Source organism: Macadamia integrifolia, chromosome 2, assembly GCF_013358625.1.
Source record: "Macadamia integrifolia cultivar HAES 741 chromosome 2, SCU_Mint_v3, whole genome shotgun sequence".
Taxonomy (NCBI): Eukaryota; Viridiplantae; Streptophyta; class Magnoliopsida; order Proteales; family Proteaceae; genus Macadamia; species Macadamia integrifolia.
The window spans coordinates 6,790,533-6,813,516 of NC_056558.1; the positions used below are offsets into that span (position 1 = coordinate 6,790,533).

Here is a 22,984-nt window from a genome sequence, read left to right on the forward strand (position 1 = left end):
GGGTGGGGTGGAGGATGGTCTCATGGTGTCATGTGATGGGGTCATACATTGCTAGCATGCAATGAAGTTTAAACATTCCCCACAAAGACAGTTTGGTAGTTAACACATAGAACACTCATAGGTGGCTGCTACCTGATCCATCCTATGTTTGAGATATAACATGAAATCCACATACATCTCTAACAGTTGTCAATAAACAATATAATGTGGTGGTGGTAGCTAAGGTATCATCATTTTCAAAGCTTAAGTCATGGCAATAGGAGTTTGACTTGGTAAAGTTCCAGGCATAAGGCTCAACACAGGGAGTAAGCCTCCCAAGTCCCAAGTCCCAAGTCCCAAGCAGGTAATTAAAATAAATGATATCAACAATATGTCAAGTATTCATAAGAGGTGTAAACATGAAAAACAAGGTAAAAATGGACAACCTGATTCATCCTATGTTTGAGATATAACATGAAATCCACATACATCTCTAACAGTTGTCAATAAACAATATCATGTGGCGGTGGTAGCTAAGGTATCATCATTTTCAAAGCTTAAGTCATGGCAATAGGAGTTTGACTTGGTAAAAGTTCCAGGCATAAGGCTCAACACAAGGAGTAAGCCTCCCAAGTCCCAAGCATGTAATTAAAATAAATGATATCAACAATATATCAAGTATTCATAAGAGGTGTAAACATGAAAAACAAGGTAAAAATGGACAACTAATGATGTGAAGATCTAAATAAATAATTTCAAAAGGAAATAAATGGAAACTGAAGTGGTGTCTAGTTTACCGAGTCTCTATGTCAAGAGTATAACATTTTTGAATTAATGAATATAGCACATTTGTCCCAGCTTTTCATTGTTTTTATATCCTCATGAGCTTCACACTTGCATAAGCCTTGGCTTGAAATGAATCTCAATCTTTGAAAAACATAAAATCATACTCTCTTAAGAAGCAAGAACTTTGGACGGTTCCTTTCGCACATCACACTATGCTAAGCTACTCTAATAATCTGGTAATGGAAATTTTGGGTCTCAACAAGGTAAAGATGAGAAAATGTGAGTAATTTATTCACCACAAACATAAGTAGAAGGTGCCGAACGAATTTCCATACTGACAAGGGAAACATTACATATTCATTAATAACCACACCTTGACATGTTTGATGTAGATCCTCCTTCCATTTGGAGAAGGATTATACTTGTTCTAGAATGACAAAGAGAGAAGAACAAAGTATTTATGCTCCAGTAGCAGCTTCTTATGCTGACAAAGCCAAGACACTGATGGTACTTCAAGGTCCCTAGATCTTTAGAAATTGGACTAAATGCAAGTGGGGGGAGGTTTAATGCCATTCTATGGGCTTCCAAAGAGGCAGGCCATGTGATTTACTCATGACGATGTTGGTTCTTCATGCCCATTCATCAGCTCTTGTAATGTTTAATTGGATGCTTAAGGTACCAAAAATGAACATGCAAGCTTGCTGCTTCTTGTATAAATATCATCCACAAAGAAAATACTCCCCAAACTGACAGCCTTCGCCCAGTCGATGTATCTTTGTTAAACATATCAAAGACGTAATAAAAAGGATCCCACCAATTTTATTTCCCTTGAAACTATTCCTCAGCTGTATTTTCATCATTCAAATGGAACATAAAGCATACACAGCAAAATAAAGATAGGAAAAAAAAAAATACTGCATAAAAAATAAAAACAAAAACAGAAATATTGGTCTTACATTTCATTCCCCAGTGTAATGGAATCAGAATATACGGGAAAAATGGTGATTAGAATAACGAGTCAAAAAAGTTTGATTGTCAAAAATAACAGTATATATGCCTCAAAAGATGTATAATGGGGACTACCAAATCATGTTGATCATAAAACAACAAACCGGTAAGAATTTAGAATGATTTCTTTCCTATAATTACCCAAAAGCATCTTGGGCGAGAAGGAATCCATGGGTGGATATTTTTGCAACCAATTTTTCTCGATGTTCTCCAGTCGAATGAGCAATGCATCGTTGCAAAACACAACAGCCATGCCGATGGGTTGCTATATTGACACAATATTTTGCAGCAGCTTTGAAAATGAACTGCCAAAAACAATCAATTAAAAAAGTATATTAGATGTTTCTCCGAGCAAGAAAATTATAGCATCTAAATATTGAGAAATGAGACAGAGTCATGTTTATTCTAATATAAGATCCTTTTTAAACTACTGGCACTTCTAGATCATTTTATGAATTTTCTTCTTTTTAAAGTAACTCTTCTATATCAACTAGGTTGCTATATAAGTCAAGGATTTACTTACCTAAACAGTATAGTGAAACACAATCCAAGAGGCTAAACCTTTTATGCATTGCACTTCATCATATCCCTGGCATGTCCAACACCCCTCCACTAGTGCTCCCATCCCCCCCCGCCCAACCTACCCCGGCAGACAGTATGCGCCATATATACTTATCCCATTTGACATTAGTAAAGTTTCGGGGTCTTCATCCCCACTTAATTAGCATGAGTTGAACATTTTCCCAGAACTTGATTTCCATTAAATCAACTGATCCTTATTCTCTTTAACAGTACAAATTGCAAAAGGAGGGTTGAACTAAATTGTCAGCAATAGATCAACTGTCTGGCAATTACACATTGACTTCATTTGTTTTGGGAAGGTGAGCAATAGCAGCAATATGGCAGAAGAACAAGAGAAGAGAGAGTGAACATCAACCAAAGATATCCTCGAATATCTAATGCGTTGCTGGTGAGCATCTCTAAATTCCCTGGAATTATTTTTGACACTTCATTAAAAAAAAATTATTCAGTTGTACTCCTTCCAATAACCACTAGGATTTGCTAGTTCTTCTTTAGCCAGTTTATTGTGTCTTTATGGAATGTTCCTTGTTAAACGCCTTTGTCTGTTGTGGCTTCATATACTTCTAGTTTAATAATTCCTCGCTTTGAAACATGAAATTACCATGAACAGCCTTAATTTTTCTATTAATTTTCCCATTGTTAGTTTAGACAAAAGAAAGGAGAGAGAGAGAGAGAGAGAGAGAGAGCGGAAGATAGTCTCTATCCCATGATAGGGACTGATCTCTTCTTCTTATTAAATAGACTACTAAACTATTACAATATGAATAGGACAGCTGTCCTAATATGACTAGGAATATAAAAACATAATGTAAATCTAATTAGTCCAACTAATCCTAGCTGGACTCTAACACTCCTAATTAGAATAGGAGAACTAATTACTGCTAACAGCAGTCCTAGTCTAACTAGGACTTAACTTCCAGTTAATTTAGGGAACTAACTAGAGGAGGAAGGGAGGAGTTTGCGCAACCCGCAAGACTCCTCCTTCTCTCTCATGATAGTCTCTAACACTCCCCCTCAAGCTGGAGCATAGATGTTAATCATGCCCAGCTTGTTACAAATATAGTCCACTCTACTACCCCCCAAGGATTTAGTAAAAACATCTGCAAGTTGTTCTCCTGTGCGAACATGACTTGTAGAAATGACTTCTTGTTGTAGCTTTTCACAAACAAAATGACAATCAACTTCAATATATTTTGTCCTCTCATGGAACACAGGATTAGAAGCAATATGGATAGCAGCTTGGTTGTCACACCATAACTGCATAGAGTGAGTACATTCAAAGCCAAGTTCTCTCAGAAGTTGCTTTACCCATATCAACTCACAAATAACTTGAGCCATGGCTTGATACTCAGATTCTGCACTAGACCTTGCCACAACCGCTTGTTTCTTGCTCTTCTAAGACATAAGGTTTCCACCAAAAAAAGTACAGTATCCTATAGTCGACCTTCTATCAATAGGAGAACCAGCCCAATCAGCATCACAAAAACCTTCAATACGGTTATGTCCATGATCTGAGTAGACCAGACCAAGTCCTGGAGCTTTCTTAAGGTACCTCAAAATACGAATAACGGCATCCCAATGTGAAGTACGTGGAGATGAAAGAAATTGACTCACAACACTGACAGGGAAAGCAATGTTAGGTCGAGTCACAGTCAAATAATTTAGGTTTCCCACCAACCTCCTGTATTTCTCAGGATCATCTAACACATCACCTTCTTCAAGTATAAGTTTCACATTTGGATCTATTGGAGTGTCAACAAGCTTGGATCCTAACATACCTGTTTCTGAAAGTAAGTCCAAAACGAACTTTCTCTGAGACAAGGAAATTCCTTTTCTCGACTGAGCAACTTCAATTCCTAGGAAGTACTTTAATCGTCCTAGGTCCTTAGTTTGAAAGTGCTACTGCAAATGTGCTTTCAAACTTTGGATTCCTTCAACATCATCTTCAGTAATGACAATGTCATCAACATATACAACCAGAAATATCCTTTTTCCATCAGTATTCCGATAGAGCACAAAATGATTAATGTCACATCTTGACAGTCCAAATCCACAAATCACATCAGTGAACCTACCAAACCATGCCCGAGGAGACTGTTTCAGCCCATACAAGGACTTCTTGAGCTTGCACACCTCTCCACACTCCCCCTGAGCAACAAACCCTGGAGGTTGCTCCATATATACTTCCTCATGCACGTCACTATGAAGAAAAACATTCTTCACTTCAAGCTGAAATATTGGCCAATAAGAGGAAGCCGCAAGAGAAATCAAAACACAAACATAAGCCATTTTGGCAACAGGGGAGAAGGGATCCAGGTAATCAATGCCATAAACCTGGGCATACCCTTTTGCTACCAGCCGAGCTTTCAAACGAGCAATAGATCCATCAGGGTTCACTTTAACTGCATATACCCAGCGACAACCAATAGCCTTCTTGCCAGGGGCAACGATACAAGATCCCAAGTCTGGTTTTCTTCTAAGGCAAGCAGTTCCTCTGTCATAGCAGTCTTCCACCCAGGACTAGATAATGCCTCTGCAAGAGTCTTAGGAACAGGATGACAAGAAATAGTGGAAAGCCAGGAATAAAAGGTAGACGAAAGACCAGAACAAGATACAAAATCATCAATAGGATGTTGGGTACAACTCCGAACACCCTTACGTTGTGCAATAGGAAGGTTTAGGTCAGAAAGAGGAATGTTTGGTGTAGGATCCGTAGACGAAGATGATAAGGTAGGTGCCGCAGGGAGAGGGGGGGCTGGTGCTTCCTGAACACGATGTGTATACACCTGTAGAGGAGGTGATGGTGGTGGTACCTCTGTCTCAGTGGCAACCTGCGGATTAGAGTGATGGATAACATATAGGGGAAGATCATCATCCAATTCAGACACAACAAATGACTCATTCGGATATAGGGTGGATTAAAAAAATGAGATATTAGCAGTGACAAAATATTTGTGAAGAACCGGGGAATAACAACGGTATCTCTTTTGAGTACGAGAGTAACCCAAAAAGAGACACTTAATGGCTCGAGGGTCCAATTTTGAAAAACCTAGACGATGATCACGAATAAAGCAAACACAACCAAAAACACAAGGGAGAAGAACAAAAAGTGGGTTAGAAGAAAATAACAAGGAATGAGGAATACCACCACACAAAATAGAGGAAGGCATACAATTAATAAGATGACACGTAGTGAGAACAACATCAGCCTAAAAATATTTGGGTACCTTCATTTCAAACATAAGTGACCTAGCAACCTCCATCAAATGACGGTTCTTTCTTTCAGCCACTCCATTTTGTTGAGTGTCTGAACAAGAAGATTGGTGTATCATACCACATTTAGCCATAAACTCAGAAAATGGACCAGAAAAGTACTCTTTTGCATTATCACTTTGTAGAATTTTGATAGTCATGCCAAATTGATTTTGTATTTCAGCAACAAAATCACAAAAGATGTTAAATAACTTAGAACGATTTTTCATTAAATAAAGCCAGGTCGTCCTGGAATAGTCATCAACAAAAGTAACAAAATACTTAAAACCTAACTTAGATGTAACAGGGAAAGGGCCTTATACATCTGAATGAACCAAAGAAAAAGGAGACGCAGACCGTTTATTAACCCGAGGGGAATAACTGAAACGATGTAGTTTTCCAAACTGACATGACTCACATTCTAAACTAAACTAGAAAGAGAGTTAAAACTGGGATCAAGATTCTATAGATTTTGTAAAGATGGATGGCCCAACCGGCAGTGAACCTGATAAGGAGTCAAAGTACCCGAACAGGCTATGGAAGGTGCATTGTCTTAAAAAAGGTACAGTCCCCCAACCCTACGACCTATACCAAGAATCTTCTTCGTCGTAAGATCCTGAAAAACACATGAATCGGAGAAAAAGGTTATAGAACAATTGTAAGATTGGGTAAACTTGCTTCTAGACAATAGATTGAATGGTAACTCAGACAAATAAAGAACAGATGATAATTAAGGAGGAATTAAGATAAACAGTGCCAAAACCGTTAACTTTGGCAATGGCGCCATTAGCCAATGTAACAGTAGCAGAGGAAAATATAGCTGAAATACCAGACATATGATCCGATGCAACTGGATCGATTATTCAGGGGTGAGAAGAAGAGGAGAGACACGAAATGGCATTACCTGCCTGAACTAGAGTAGCAGTGGAAGGTGAGGGTGCTTGATTCTGAAATTGATGATACCGTGCAAATTCTTCATCGGTTATTCTGACCATCTTCCCCCCAGAGTGTCCAAGCTGAGAAGGTTCATCAACTGTAGCTGAATTGGAAAACTGCTTTTGAGGAGGTTTACCATGAAGTTTCCAACAAAATCATTAGATGTGTCCTGGTTTACCATAATGATGACATGTACGTGCAGCTCCTGAACTATCTGAGGAGTTCCTAATAAATTATTCCTTATTACCACCATTACCTGTACCACGTGAAGTTCCTCGATTTTTACCCTATGCTGCAAGTGCGGAATTTTCCATTGGAATGGAATCCTGAGAATTCTCTCGAGATACCCGTAAGACTCGGGAAAAGGTATCTGCAAGAGATGCCACCTTGTCACCTCCAAGAATCTGAGAACGAATAGAGTCATACTTTGTTCCAAGACCTCCCAAAAATCCCATAACTGCCAATTGCTCTCGCTGGTTCTACATTTTCTTTACAACACTGCTAATAGGGAGTAGAGAATTTAGTTCTTCATACATCCTCTTAAAATCAGCAAAGTACTAAGTTAGATGCCGACCCTTCTTATCAGTCCAATAAAATTTCTGAGACAGTTCATAGATACGAGAAAGGTTGTTCTGCCCAGAATACAGAACATTCAGATAGTCCCACAACTCCTTCACAGTATCAATATTAGTAACAACATCAACGATGGAGTTATCCATTGAGTTCAGTAGCTGTCCAAAAATACGTGAGTCAATTGTACCTCACGTAGTATCATTAGCAGGTCTTTCCTTTGTCAGGTGATCGTGCTGATCTCGACCAGTCAAAACAAGCTGCATAATTTTCTTCCATTGGTGAAAATTGGTAGCTCCCGTAAGTTTCTTTTCTATAATTTTATGTGATGATGAGGACATCACCTCAGTGACAATTTTCTTCCCTTCTGTGTTTGCCATTAGCACACAAAAGTAGAACTCAAAGAGCAATCAACCAGACAATCGATCTAACCTTCTTTGTTAGACCACACAAGATCAATAAAATAGCAGACAATCTTCAATAAAGATAACAACCAAAAGGGAATTGACTCAGATCTCAAAACCCCAATATACCAATAGTAGATTGAAGAATAAAACTCAAAGAAATATCCAGAAAACATACCCAAAACAGAACCTAAAACAGTGGCAAAAATCCACCAAAAATGACCCAACAGAGAAGGAGAGAGAAGACCTGCGCCGGGTCCAAAAGAGGGACCTGCGGCTGGCTGGAAACTGCTCGGATGGAGCTCTTCTTCTGGTTGAAGGTAGATCCTGTTGTGGTGAGTAAAACCTCCAAAGATGAGTTGATTCTGACAGCTGGATCGTATGACTCTTCAGTTCTTGATTTCAGTTCCAGGAGAGAGAAATCAAACAAAAAAAAATTCTTCAATCCAAGAAACCCCAACCAGAGATTACTCTTAATGATTTGAGTCAATTCCTTCACACATACGACTGATTTCAGTAATCAGTCTATACACAAACCAGAAAACAGGGGATAAATCCCCTCTTCAAAGAACTGTAGGTTCTTTAAGAAGAACCAGAAACCATAGGCCCTTTTCTCCTTTTTTTTTTTTTTTTTTTTTAAACTGTAGGCTAGAAACTAGGACTGCTGTTTACTTGTTTAGAGATCAGACCAGCTCTGATACCAAGTTAGTTCAGACAAAATAAAGGAGAGAGAGAGAGAGAAAGAGATTTAGCGGAAGATAGTCTCTATCGCATGATAGGGACTGATCTCTTCTTCTTATTAAATAGACTACTAAACTATTACAATATGAATAGGACAGCTGTCCTAATATGACTTAGGAATATAAAAACATAATGTAAATCTAATTAGTCCAACTAATCCTAGCTGGACTCTAACACTCCTAATTAGAATAGGAGAACTAATTACTGCTAATAGCAGTCCTAGTCTAACTAGGATTTAACTTCCTAGTTAATTTAGGGAACTAACCAGAGGAGGAAGGGAGGAGTCTGCGCAACCTGCAAGACTCCTCCTTCTCTCTCATGATAGTCTCTAACACCCATCAACAAAAAGGTTTCTGGAAACTGAGGAGGTTTTGTAGAGGTAGCTTAAGCAGTATCATCTGAAACATAAATTGCATTTTCCTTATTAACATATCGTCTATATCTTCATAAAAAATAAGAACCTACATTAGAAATCTAAATAGGTTTGAGACAAAAGATGTACCAATGTGAGAGAGACTGCTCAATCACCATAGTTCAAGCGTTTCTCTTCCTTTGCCTTGTGCACCTATGTACATTGTAATAAGGAATTCATACGGAATTCCTTTTTACATTCTACTCCATTTTTAAAATTTAAGTCTAAGCCTACTGTTGATAAATGATTATTATTTATGTTAAAATATTATTACATCATATTGCATTAGAAACATAAGTGTATTATTACGACATTAAGAGAAGAAACATTACTATGTTAACACAGTTTTTAGTATGTTGATAACCATTTCGGTAGACTTTGGTCCTTCTGATATATACCATAGAATTCTCAGTCCTAATGTTATTTGATTTGACCATCAAGAAGAAGGTAGTGAAACTTATATTGTAGAAAGGGACTCCACTTTAGAGGCTTGAATGATTCATCTTGGTTCTTAAGTGAATTTGTTGACTGGTACTTTGGAATTTAAAAAGCTTATATTTAGATGGGGATTTCTAGATGTACTCTTTTATGACTGAAGAAATCCATTCCTGGTTAAGATAGAGAAAGCCTACTCATGAATAAATCATAGAAGCTTAAACAAGGAAATAAGAAACTAAGATCAGGAGATAGAAACAAGAATTTGCATATGTGGGAATGGAGATCTGTCAAAGGAGGATTTCTATCTTCTTTATTCTGGGGTGCAGAATGGATATCAAAAGTAGGGTATAGTGAACCATCCGACCTCTGCTATATATACACAGTAAAGGACCATGCCTCGAAGTTACCATACACAACTTCCCATATACTTGGGGATCTACCAAGTATCTGGCGTCTAGTTTATAGGCCTATACACAAATAATGAAATCAGCAGCTCAAGGATAGTTTTCTCTGAGTGCATGTAAGGAGCATCTTCCCCAAGTTAAAGTACTATTGGAATGAAATTCAACAGTCAAAAGGAGCTTGAGCTTTCCAGCTACTTCAAGCCCACAGAAAAGTGCCACAACTTCAATGTTGTTGGGACCCATGTACACAGAGGTTTGAAGGACACAAACATCGTTGATCCATTATGCTCCTTGAGTGTTCTTCTAAAGCTGAATATCTCACATTATTTACAAAGCCATGATTAAATTCCGCTGATCTTGGTCATATTAGGTAAGTTTGTGTATCATATGCAGTTTATACATGCATGTACTGTTTTTCCAAGAAAACAGTCAGTTCAGAGTTTTCCATCCATAAGTCAAAGATGTGGTATAACATGCATATTATTTGACAAAAACATACACTACTTGTATAATATATCATATGCAAAAGGCGACAAAGAAGATGGGAATATGCGAAATCTTTGCAAGAGAGCCAGCAGAGTTTCTCACTCTCCCTCCCAAAATGTCATTCCCCTTCAACTCTTTCTTAGTCAATGGTGTTCAGTGTCCATGTGTGGCCTTTGGTATTGGTAGAAGGGCATGAAATGAATGGTTCATACATTAATATATTGATTAGCTGTTGGATGACGTAGCCAACGAAGGTCATATAGCTGGCGTAGGGATGATTATAAAGGATGTGTCATTTGGAATTAAGCAAGGCAGTGAAGCTACAGTTGCATATATGCTTGAATACCAACATCCACAAAAGCAGAGCTAAAAGATACAAATAGAAAAAGGTCATCCTAAGTTCATTTAATTGGAAGATGGAAATAGCAAAGGCAAAACCATTTTTATTTTTGAAATTGGCTGTTTGAGAGAATTTGGATATCATGTGCTGTTGAACTGAAATGGTCAGGAATGAACTGAAGCACCAAGAGGCACATTAGGAGATTAGAAGCCCCATCTGCTGAATCAAATCCCTAATTTACAAGAAATGTATATAGATGTGTTCACACTTTTTCCATTCTTTTTCTCTTTCTTTTTGTTGGGGAGGGGTGAAGGGAAGAGGGGAAGAGGGGAAGAGGAATGAGGGGGTATGAAATCACTTGAATGACTAGATGGAGATAGTTGAAGAGTGAAGAAAGGTTGACTGGGTAAAAAAAGAACTGCTGCAGGCTTTATCAACTCGGGAAAGCTTAATGAAAACTCCCAATAAAATGAGATTATCAGCGATTCAAATTTTCCATTTATCTCTTTGAAGGGAAAAACTGCAAATTTTTCTGCAACTCCTGAATAAGCGGAGAATTTTTTGAAATTCTGAAAAAAAGAAAAGAAAAACCTGAGCAATGTCAACAATTGTGTTGAAACAATCATCCACTATCTAGCAAAAGTTGAAAACATGCCATGATTATTGAATTTTATTTGTTAGTTCGGGGTTTTTTTTTTTTTTTTGAATTTCATATTGCAAGATACAAGTCTACAAAGAGAAATAAGTTTTTTTTTTTTTTCCCATGAGCAGATATCAGTCTTTCTACAATTTAACCATGTTTATAAAACAATAGAGAAGTTTATCGCACCCTAAAAAGTCCTAGAATTAGAAATACTCAACTGAACTCAAATAAGCCTTATTGAGACTTACTGGGGTCAACCATACAAATCCCGTTCCCAATTTCGCTCTATTTTGAGGCATAGAGACACCAGAAAACAGAAATAACATAAATAAAAGTATAAAGGGAAGATAACTCCATGATGCAACCCTGGTAGCTCTTATTTCAAATAATCTAATCTGTTACCTTTTTTATTCAGCTTTAACAATTTATGGTTAATCTGTGAAAATAGATCTTCATACTAACCAAGTTTTTTTATTGTAAATTCAAGCACTCTCAATAAGAAGTGAAGTATAATAACTTCAAGAATGAAAAAACTACCATTCGAGGAAAACCAAAGGAAGTTTCCATTCCAAAAGTAAAATTGAGAAAAAAGAACAACGACAGCAACATCATATCTTCTATCTATAAAATGAACTTGCTGTAATTCAGCAGCTTTGAAAAACAGCCATGTGTCGGCCAACTTTAAGTGGTGTGACGTTGTAAGGTTGGTGTCGTGTCTGTGAGGTCCTCAATCAGATCAGTGGAGCAAAGATAAGAAAATATGACATACCAATACAGTACTCAAATACATTATATCGCAGCAAACAAATCTCCTTACAGGACTAATGGATGTAAATAATTATGATAATTATATACATCATTTCGTACCAGGAAAAAAAAAAACTAAATGCATGATGGCTTGAATATAATGAAAAGTATAAGCAGAAGCCATAACAATGATGAAAAGATGAATAGCTGACAGTTTAGCAACAAAATTTGGACACTCAGCAACAAATCTACCTAAAGCAACCGCTTAGCATTGTTAGCTTTGTTATAAGTAGTTGGATAAGAATTGGAAACTGATATGGATCCAGCTTCCCTAGAGAAGTTGAATAGGACATCAACTACACTCCAAGATCAAATAAAATAACTATGCAGACAGGTAATAGGAAATAATCAAAAATTCTTCTAGAGAAGTTCCAAAATAATAATTCACATGAAGACATCATCACAGACCAAGCTAATAACCAATCCATAACCTGGCATATGACAGCTAAATGAACAACATACAGCGGCTGTCATGAACTAAACAGGTGAATAATGAAGAGTTTTTGAACTTCAAAGTAATCTTTGTGAACAATGAATAAGATATATCAATACCTTATTATCTTCACTGCTAAGACATTGCAAGCAATGCTGGATCACGTGGTTTCCATTCAGATCATTGATGAGAACAAGGAAACCAGGTTCTAGGGCCAAAATAAACATCAAAATCTGCTGCTTTGTTTTGAGAGTCTCGATTAACTTCTGGGCCACCCGTGTGCTAATACAAAAACATTTCAATTAGAGCACCTTAGCAGTTAAGGGTTGACATAAAAGTAACTAAAATATATAGAACAGCAAAGGGAAGGGAAAAGCATTAAGCAATGTGTGAAGTACTCTTACCCATGAGTATCTAAAGAGATTTTGATAAGTTGCCCTGGTTCTTCTGTCACCATGAGCAGAATCTGCATTCTCTGTTCTTCAGTGCACACATCCAACAATTTTTGGATAAGGTAATTCCCAAATGGGTTTATCATAAGTTCAACGACATGCTTAATTATCTCATTGAATATCATTTCCACATCTTCAGCAGTCCCCTCATCAAATTTTTGTTGTAAGAACCGACAACCATGCTGATCCTTGGCTATGAAATAAATATATCCTTGGACTTCCATCAAGGAATTGAATCTTGGTGGCTGAACAGAAGGACAATAAATCCTTGAATTACGACCATTCTCGCACTTGAAAGCAGGAATCTCCCCAAAATGGGATTGACTATCTGAGTCAGAATTCTTTTCTCGTGGCTGTCTAGTACTAATGTCATTGCAGTAAATTCTTTTGTGTCCCCTTGACCGGCCAGCTCCCTTGTTGGTCACATAATGCAACCCTTTTCCTTCTATGATTAAGCTATCTTCAAAATTAAAAGCCTCAATATTTGGGCTGCTTCTGACTGAGGGAAGATATCGAGTAGCCCAACCGTTTGGGAGTGCTGCTGCCATTTCACTGAAAATTGGGAGGCTATAGGAGGATAAAATTTCTGCATCTAAAGGCATCTTTGGGTCTGTCAACTGAGAATGACTTCGTGAATTCAACCGAAGCCTGTTTCGGCTTGAATCCACTCCATTTCTTTGTGAGCAGAGGAAAGCATCAGTAGGGAAAAGCTTATTCACAGAAGGGGCTACGTTCAGCAATTGAGTTCCCCTGTCGTAGGGGTTCATACCAAGAGCTGAATCAGCTTGTTGCAAAAAATTACATGAGGCTTCATTGCTGGCATCCTGTTCCACTTGCCGCCGTGGAAAATTCAGTAGTTCTGAACAGTGAAGTGGCCCAGAATACAGACCTTCATGTCCACCGGGAGGGAGATTCGACCCTGATAAACTACCCATTTCAGCCTCCCTCTGCAATCTGAACAATGCAGATCTCGTTTCTTCGTCGAAACTCCTGGGACCTGAACGAGCAGAGCATTGAAGCCCTCTATAATTTAAAATTTCTTTTCTATAATCTTCAGAGCTACCATTCATTCCGAGAGGACTATGTTTAGTTCTAATGGGTGAATGATCACCAAAATGAAGCCTATGGGGGGTCTCTACCTTGAACGTTTCGATTGATGAATCCTTGTCTGCGCCATTGATACGCATTCTTCGGAGATAATCAGCCAAACCCAGTTCATCCATCAAGCTATCACCAGAGTTTCTCCCAGCAGTAGAATCAGGCAATTTTGACTCCAAACATAATCGGTTTGGGTAATGAACATCTTCCTGTGGTGCCTGGGATTTAATTTCAGGCGGAGTTGCCGATCCATCGTCAGAGGAGGAAAGCCCACCGGAGAGCGAGCTCGACGATGAGCCTTCAGAATGCAGAGAGATTCCGCTAGGATGGGAGACGCACATAGAGTTGTGATAACACGATAGGTCATCCCCACACACGCCATGAATTGTCTTCTCATCAGTAGAGCCGTGACCATGGGCACCATGAACATGTACGTGATGACTGTGTTGTTGACGAATGTAATGAAGATTGAGAGAAGTTGCGTGAGGGATCTCATCTAACAACATTTCAAGCTCTTCGTCTTCAGTCATGTTCTCTTTACCGTTTCACCGCTGTTATCTTGAACTTGCTCAGCATTCAGAACAACAAAAACAGAGACAGATTTGAGAAGAAACAAAAAAACTCAAAATCGAGAAACCAATCTCAAATTCCCAAAACCCACATCAGTTATCGATTCAGAATGACCGAGAACCATATAATCAAGAGAGATTACCAGTTCTTCTGGGCATTCGAGGCGTTGAAGATCGTCGGCACGAGGTGGTGGTGATAATGGAAATTCAATTCCATTTTATCTTATTCTGGTTGTGGGATTTCAGAGGAGTTGGTAAAGCATACAAAGATTAAGAAAGAGGTAAGATGCGTTTCCATTTATAAGGTCATTGTGGAGAAAATATACGACTTGTTACTGTACGGGCTGACGCCATTAAAACGAGAAAGAGAGAGTCGGCTTGTACAGAAAAACAAACGCACAGAGAAGAAAAGGTGGGGGAGAGAGAGAACAGTACTGTTACTGTGAGTCACAGTATACCAACCCAACTAAAACCCACGCTTCATTCCAAATCGTTTTCTTTAAACTATATTTAAGGATTAAATATTTAATTAGGGGTTTTCAAATGGCATCTCCACCTCTTTTACTTGCTCCTTAATTCACAATGAACGTTTCAAATAAATGAAGGGCAAATTTGTAAAATTACACCGCTATTCTCTCTCTCTCTCCCTATATCTCCTCATGCCCTAATTGATCAACTTCCTGATTGGTGCCCTCACCCTTCAGTTGAGGATCTTGATTTTGGCCTGTGTGTATCAGCCAAGCATGGTTTGAGGAATCGGATCAGCATCAGTCAATTGGTATGATGAAGGGTAAAACGGCCGATCCTATTCCGTAATCTAGGGTTAAGATAACTTTTGGATCCATTCTAACCGATTACTCATTGATTCTGAATGTGTTCGGATTTGATTTAGTATACGATTTTTGAGGCAAAACTATAGTCAAACCATTTAATGAACGGTTTCGTTATATTGAAATATTAATTCAGTTTTATAAAAAATGGTTTTGGTGTTAAATTTACATCCTTAAGATCCGGATTTTGAGGGGGAAGTTTTTCTTACTGGGGAGTGAGGTTTCAACGCATGTACAAAAGGCCAATGGAAATGCACGAGAAACCATCCATAAAAATAAAATGATCATTTTCCATTTTATGGGTGCAAGATGATCATTTTTACCTTGTATTAGGGTGCAGGCCACACTCCCCACAAAAAACATTTTCCAATGAATTTTTTACGATTCTTAAAAAATTTATCTTGCAAATTCTGGAAAAAAAATAAGAGAAATTATTGTGAATTCTATTTATAAAATCAAATAGAAATCAAACTGGAAGTAATAACTGAACAAAATACTAAATCATATACAGCATTGTAAATACCACTGCAACTCTTCATCTTCATGATATTTTGGATGTTTATGACCTCTCATTATGTTGTTCAAAATAATTTGATGAGAACCTCACATTTAGGCCTTCGGCCAAACTAGTTCAACTTTCATTGAAAGCAGTGAAGGGTACTAAACACCCCATGTGAGTGGCCCAAGGTGTGCCTAGAGGGAGTTGAACTTAGGACGTCTAAGTTTAAGGCTCGTATCAAGTTCGTTGCCCACCAACTACGTTACCCCTTTGGGTTCCTCATCCACATCCTTTCATTCAGTTATTTCAGATTCAAATCATAATCTGGTGTTTTAGAGCTCCAATATTGCATATCTTCCTGGATAAACCAAGGAAGAATTTTCCTTAATACTATAGAATTTGGATCTCAATTGCTGAGATCTTGAAGAAGAGAGATTGAGACTAGTCATGAACAATTCTAGACGTATAAAATGGATATTGGTGCAGTCCTCCACTTCTGCATGATCAGCACCTATACATGCCATTTGAATTGAAAAAAATTGTTCATGAAATTTGTCTCTATACCAACTTTCCAAAATAATTGTTGAGAATTGCAAACTCATCGCGGAAGCTGTACATAATGTTGAAAGAACAGGAGAACAGATGAGATTTTCTTAATTTCACTATAAGGTTGATTACATTTGATTATTCAATCATCTAGAGGTGTCAAAAACCTATCCTGAACCCATTTTTTTTTTCTAATACCCAGGGTGTTCCGGATCTTTGACCCGACTAGTCGCTGGGGTTACTATGATACTGTTTACACAAGACCGGATCAATCTGAGATGGAAACTCTTGTGTGATTGCCTCAAGAAGTTAAGTGTAACGGCGAATGTTTGATCATGAGACCTCACTTCATGAAGTAGAGTATCGTGTCCCCTCATGAACTTATAAAATCGATTAAAATTGAATCGAATCAAAATTCACATGAGCTTATTGGATTATGTTTCGGATGAGGTTTTGTGAAATCGCAATCAAATCGGACTGCATTGAAACTTTTAAGAAACCGAATTGAACATAAAAGAATCGGATCAAAACTACTATAATCCGATACCAACCCAAATTCAATAATAAATAAAAAAATTCATACTTTTGATTTTGAATATGTTTATTTACTAAATCAAAAGCAAATCGAAACCAAACCAACATTAAATTGGCAAGAGAAATCAAAATCAAATCAAAACTGATACATTTTTATTGGTTCATGTTTCAATTTCATTAGTTCTCACACTGAAACTGATGAAGCCAAACGGATCCAAACCGATCAATTGACACCCTTACATTGATTAAAGACACATCTAAAACTGGCAAATTGACTATATTTTAAAGGGTAAAATGATCCAATAATTTGAATCCGAAGCGGTCAACCTTGATCCGATTTGAATCCAACATCCAATCTGAAATCAACGCTCAACAGTTTAAGCGCTTATGAACCCACATCAGCACCTATAATGGCCATTTTGGCCAAAGCTCAACCCACAAGAGACCTAAAAAGAATTTAGATGCAAAATAAAGTGAAAGGTAATAGCCAAATGTGAAATGATTTGAAGTTACTGAATTAGTCATATCAGTAATAATTACAAAAGTTTATTTTTTATGTTAGAAAATTTGCTTCTCCTTCCTCTTTAATTCCTCTGCAAACAACCGGAGCCTAGTACGTGGTAGTAACCTTTAGGATCCGTTTATTAGAAAGAATTATGTTTCCCTAAACTTCCTACTAGAAGTAGGCCAAAAAATTGAAACGGCTAATTTCAGAATTAAAAAAAAAAAAAAAATCTACATCACTAGATTCAGAAGCCACATCATCACAACATCACAACATCACAACATCACAACATCACAACATCACAAGTTCTTTTCGTATGTAGCGCTGAGTTTCTAGCTTAGAGGCAAGCAGGTAGGCAATTGGTCTCTAACCTAAATAAGTGAGGCTTAATGGTCCTTGTTGGTTCCTCGTGGGTCCCTATCTCATCCCAATGTGGTTCTTGCACTAAAATAAGGAAAGAAAATTCTCATGCTTGGGCTTGGGGGCATGGGGCATGGAGACAAAAGGCCTGAAAAAGGGTGGCAAACGTAATTCACTGAAAGTCCTCAAAACCATTTATATCACCGAAACCGTTGCTCTCATTTGTCTCCTACCTAGCTCTGATGGAAGTCTGGTTCATCCTCCTCCTTTCTCTGTGTCTCTGCGCAGCCCTCAAATCCTTGCTCTATCTCACCTCACATGGCAAACCCAAGAAAACAAAGCTCTCCCTCCCACCAGGCCCTCCCAAAATACCTATAATCGGTAACATAATCTGGCTTTACAGATGCTTCTCTGACGTTGAAGGAACCCTCCACAACGTCCACCTCAAGTATGGCCCCATCATCACCATCCACATTGGCTCCAACCCAGCCATCTTCATCACAACCCACTCTCTAGCCTATCAAGCCCTCATTGAGAATGGAGCCGCCTTCGCCGACCGCCCACCACCCACCGCTTCTAGCCCCATCATTACTTGTAACCAACACACCATCAACTCCGCCGCTTATGGTCCTCTTTGGCGGGTCCTTCGTCGGAATTTCACCTCAGAGATCATCCATCATTCTCGGGTTAAAAGCTTCTCTCATGCTCGCAAATGGGTCTTACAGATACTTAAAACGTTGCTCAGATACCATGTTGAATCAGGCGAGCCTGTTCGTCTAATGGAGAACATTCAGTACGTCATGTTCTGCTTACTGGTTTTTATGTGCTTTGGTGATAAACTTGATGAGAAGGTTATTAGAGAGATTGAAGACGTAGAGAGGAAGCTACTTAAAATTTTCCAAATCTTCAATATACTTGGGTTCTTCCCTACGTTGGGAAAATTCTTCTTTAGAAAAAGTTGGCAGCAATTGATTGATATGCGAAAGAGAGAGGATTCTATTATAATCCCTCTAATAAGAGCCAGACAAGAACGAAATAAGAAGAAGAAACAAGAGCAAAATCCCAATGAAGATGATGAATTCTTCGCCTCCTATGTCGATGCACTGTTAAATCTTCAAATCCCAGATGATGATGATGAAGGGGGACCGCGGAATCTTACCGAGCAAGAAATGGTGGTTCTTTGCTCAGAGTTTCTAAACGCAGGTAAGGGTGTTAATTAAACGAGTCCACATCCTCTGTAACAAGCAGTGAGGTGTGATGAGGATCAGACAAATGAAAACATATGGGCATGGAACCGTTCTCCTCTACCTCCCAACGTCGTTGCAATGAGGCAGTGGACGGCTGGGAGAACCCAGGCATACACCCAGAGGTGCTCTCGGCCGTCCATTGCCTCATCGCACTAGTGCGGGGAGGCAAAGGATCCTCAGGCTTGGGCATGTGCCCCTAGGGGCTCCTAAGTCCCAACCGCCTGATGCTCACTGCACTAGTGCAGCGGCTGTAGACGATTTTCACACTAATTAAATAGTATTGTTTTAATTAACGGTTTATTAAATGATTATATGCTTCTAAAACGCTGTTACAGAAAACATAGCATAAAAAATCTATTAGAAAAATTATAATTATATATATAATTAAATTTATTCTTATATGAAAGATATAAATAATTATTAGGAAGTGTTTCCTAGGGATCGTGGTCTCTTCGTGCACTCGAGGCCAATGGGAGCATGTGGAAGCATCAATAGGGGTATCAATATCGCAAATCATGGGCGTAGGGTGATCATTTTGCCTCCCTCTAGGTGCAATTGTTGCAATCTTTAGTAGAATTCTTTTTTCCAGTGATTATCTTATGGGGAGGGTTCCCTCCGCTACTAGTGTTTGATTTGGGAGGGGTATTACGATGAAACATTAAGGGGTATATAAGACATGTTGCTTTTTTTCTCCGCTAATGAGAGGTATTCAAGCCCTCAGTTGACTAGTCCTGTGGACCCATATTGATCCCACAATCACATGGATTGGGTCATACCAAGAGGTTATTAGGAGTTGAATGAAAACCATTCAACTTTCATCAATGTTGCTTGAAGCCATGAGAATGTCAAAGATTTAGGAAGATATTATTTGTTTAAGGGTAATTTACAGCGTCACCCCCTGGAGAATGCCATAATTATAAGAATACCCCCTCTGTTTCACCAAATTAGACTCAGACCCCTTACCGTCAGTCACTGTTAAGGAATATACCTTATATGCTGATGTCAGCCACTATATTTTTTAAAAAAAACCAAAATACCCTTACTACATCAGCAAGCACGTGGACATATCACCTGGAACAACCCTTTGTAAATCCTCTGCACTCACCTTTCTGATCTCTTCTCTGTTCTGACTTCTCTTCTCCCTCGTCACTGCAAACATCTCACTTGGAACAACCCTTAGACCCTCAAATTCCAAGACCATCTGGACATCTTCCAGCAACACTTTCTCTCTGGGTTTCATCACCATCACCTCAACAAACTCATCTTCCTTCGCCGCTACAATTTCCTATTATGGTATTCCAGTCTGGAAAGCCGACGGCAATTCTGGCATCATCAAGTTCCAGCTTAGGAGCAGGGAACAAGATAAAAGAAAAAAATCCATCAAGGGGCCTTGAAACTTTGAGGCTTCTCTGAATCACCAAACATTAATCACCAAAAGATCCAACCACTCTTCAACAACATTCAGCAATTCATACTCAACTAGAGACAAATTATTGTCCTCTTTATCAACAATTTAGCAGGTTTAGTGATCTCAGCACGTCCCTATTTGTCAACTGCCAATCTCATAGATCCCTTGAACATGTCAATTTTAGCATTACGGAGCATAACAGTTGCATCTGGCTTCATCATATAAACTTGCTCGTTGCTAGTAGTGAAGATAACACGGCCGGTATCATCACTGAAAAGACACTGGGAGATGTGAGTTCCACGAAGATGCTAAGAAGCCGCCCACCCCTTTTGCAACATCGTGGTCGAACTCACAACCTTCACCGTAAGGGTATGACCAGTCGTCTCTGGTTGCAATTAATCTACTGTCGTGAATATAGGCTTCCTCTTCGTTGATGTTTGTTGAGCCGATGCCGTCGTCGTTCTTGTCGTCTCCATTGCAAATGATAAAATACCTAATCGTCAATACTATAAATAATGAATCCCTAAAAATGAGAGAAGAACAATAGGGTTTTCGTTCCTGACGTTCTCACTTTTCAGTCTCTCTTTATTCGTTACACACTCACTTGCCCGTTGTTCTAATTTTTGCTTCTCTGCAACACTAGATGATTCAGGTAATCTCTCCCTGAAGAACGGCTATGTTTCTGTTTGGTCCGCCTTTCATACTGCATTTCCAGTGACACAAACACAAACCTGCCATCTAGACCTCTTAGCCGAGCTATTTGACAGCATGAATGAGGCCTGCGGGAAAAACCTCGACCGTAGCAGATGTTGCCTGTACTAGCCACGTGGGTATTCACGACACATGCTAGTTCGGCATTGCAGGTGCCGACGGATGCTCCAGCGTCTACGTTGGATGATCCGATGATGCCGGAGGATTCTAGAAGTGTGTGAATTCGCTATAGATGATGAGTTTTAGTGAAAATGGTATAAAGGTCATTTTACCTCTTGACTTAACATTGACTGACGGTAGGGGGTATGAGTCTAATTTGGTGAAATAGAGGGGGTGTTCTTATAATTATGGCATTCTCCAGGGGGTGGCGCTGTAAATTACCCATTGTTTTAATAGCTAAATTAGGGGTGTCAATCGGTCAGTCCGGCTTGGTTTCGGTCCGGGTTGAGTCAGTTTCGGTGTGGGAAAGTTGAAACCAAAACCGAACCAATAAGGAAATTCTGGTTTCGGTTTGGTTTCGGTTTCGATGCGGTTTGATTTCGGTTTGTCTTCGGTTTCTTAAATCAATTTGTAACCGGGTTGGTTTTGGTTTTTGGTCTAGTTTGGATTCGACTTTCCATACAAATGTTTACAAAACTATGCAAATTTTGATTTTTTTTAATGAATTTTGGAGTGTTTCGGTTTCTTACCGGTTTGGTTTCAGTTTCGGTCTGGGTTTTGAGCCGGTTTCGGTTTGGTTTCGAGTTCATCCAGTTTCTGGTATGGTTCGGTTTGGTTTTGGGGTTGCAATACTCCAAACCGAACCGACCCAATAAGGCTTCGGTTCGGTTTGGTCCGTGTTATTATCGGTTCGGTCCAACCGGTTTTACCGGTTCGGTTTAAGAATTGACACCCCTAAGCTAAATCAAGATTTAATCGATTTAAACTATTAAAATCAAAATTACACCATTTGTTAAATGATTTTTTTTAAAACAAAAATCGAAACACCTATGAAACGGTTTTACAACTCTAATATATATGATTTGATTTAATTTCGACAAACAATTTTGGCTTGATTTTGACACCCTTAAATGCAGGCACAGACACAACATCTACGGCACTGCAATGGATCATGGCTAACCTGGTGAAGCACCAAGAAACCCAAGAAAAGCTGTATTCTGAAATCAAAGAAGTACTTGTGGATAGAGGTGAAGAAGAAGGAGAGATCAAAGAAGAGGATTTGGCTAAGATGCCTTACTTAAAGGCAGTGGTCTTGGAAGGGCTAAGGCGACACCCACCAGTCCATTTCGTGGCGCCTCATGCTGTCACGGAAGATATAGTGTTGGACGGCCACATCATACCGAAGAATGCCACGATTAATTTCATGGTGGCACAGATGGGGTGGGACCCAAAGGTTTGGAAAGATCCAATGGAGTTTAATCCAGAGAGGTTCGTATTGGGTGATCATGATCAAGTGGTAGGGTTCGATATAACAGGGACTAGGGAGATTAAGATGATGCCGTTTGGTGTAGGGAGAAGGATTTGCCCTGGACTTTCGTTAGCCGTGCTACATCTGGAGTATTTTGTTGCAAATTTGATCAGAGATTTCAAATGGACGGCTGTTGAGGGAGTTGGTGTTGACTTGACTGAGAAGCAAGAGTTTACAGTTCCCATGAAAAACCCATTGCAAGCCCACATCTCTCCAAGGGTAAAATAAGAGTAGATCAGTTCACATGTATGCTCTCGACTTAAAGAATAAAAAAATGTCTATAAAAGTTTTAGATATATACTTAAATACACCAATATAGATGTCATTTAGACAAACCCTCTATGCCTTCGATATAGTTCCCCAACCGAATTGACGTGTAATTTTATTTTTTCTTGAGGGAGTGGAGTAATGAATGTGTAAATCTATTAGGAATTCACAGTACAAATGAATAATTTTTTCTTTTGATAAGTAAATTCGTAAGAAATGTGCTTTCCCTGATTCCCCTTCCCTTGAGGCTTTATTTGTTGTAAGTATTT

At 38.7% G+C, this 22,984-nt stretch overlaps 2 protein-coding genes across 3 annotated transcripts in view; one reads left to right on the top strand and one right to left on the bottom strand.

Annotated features, from left to right (window-relative positions):
* LOC122066664 (pumilio domain-containing protein C4G8.03c-like) overlaps positions 1-14,809 on the bottom strand; it is a 17,555-nt gene extending 2,746 nt beyond the window's left edge. The window contains exons 1-4 of one of the 2 annotated variants that reach the window (XM_042630520.1): positions 14,484-14,809; positions 12,626-14,329; positions 12,341-12,503; positions 1,915-2,078 (exon numbers count right to left, since the gene is read on the bottom strand). In XM_042630520.1, the coding sequence (XP_042486454.1) occupies positions 1,915-2,078; positions 12,341-12,503; positions 12,626-14,301 (2,003 nt within the window). In that variant the 5' untranslated portion in view covers positions 14,302-14,329; positions 14,484-14,809. Of the gene's footprint in view, positions 1-1,914; positions 2,079-12,340; positions 12,504-12,625; positions 14,336-14,483 lie in introns of both variants that reach the window. The other variant, XM_042630512.1, reaches the window with a different exon arrangement.
* A 3,047-nt stretch (positions 14,810-17,856) lies between these two features.
* LOC122089826 (cytochrome P450 89A2-like) lies at positions 17,857-22,676 on the top strand. The gene is made up of 2 exons (XM_042659536.1): positions 17,857-18,817; positions 22,057-22,676. The coding sequence occupies exons 1-2, from the start codon at positions 17,857-17,859 to the stop codon at positions 22,674-22,676; spliced, it is 1,581 nt and encodes a 526-aa protein (XP_042515470.1).
* Positions 22,677-22,984: the final 308 nt, after the last annotated feature.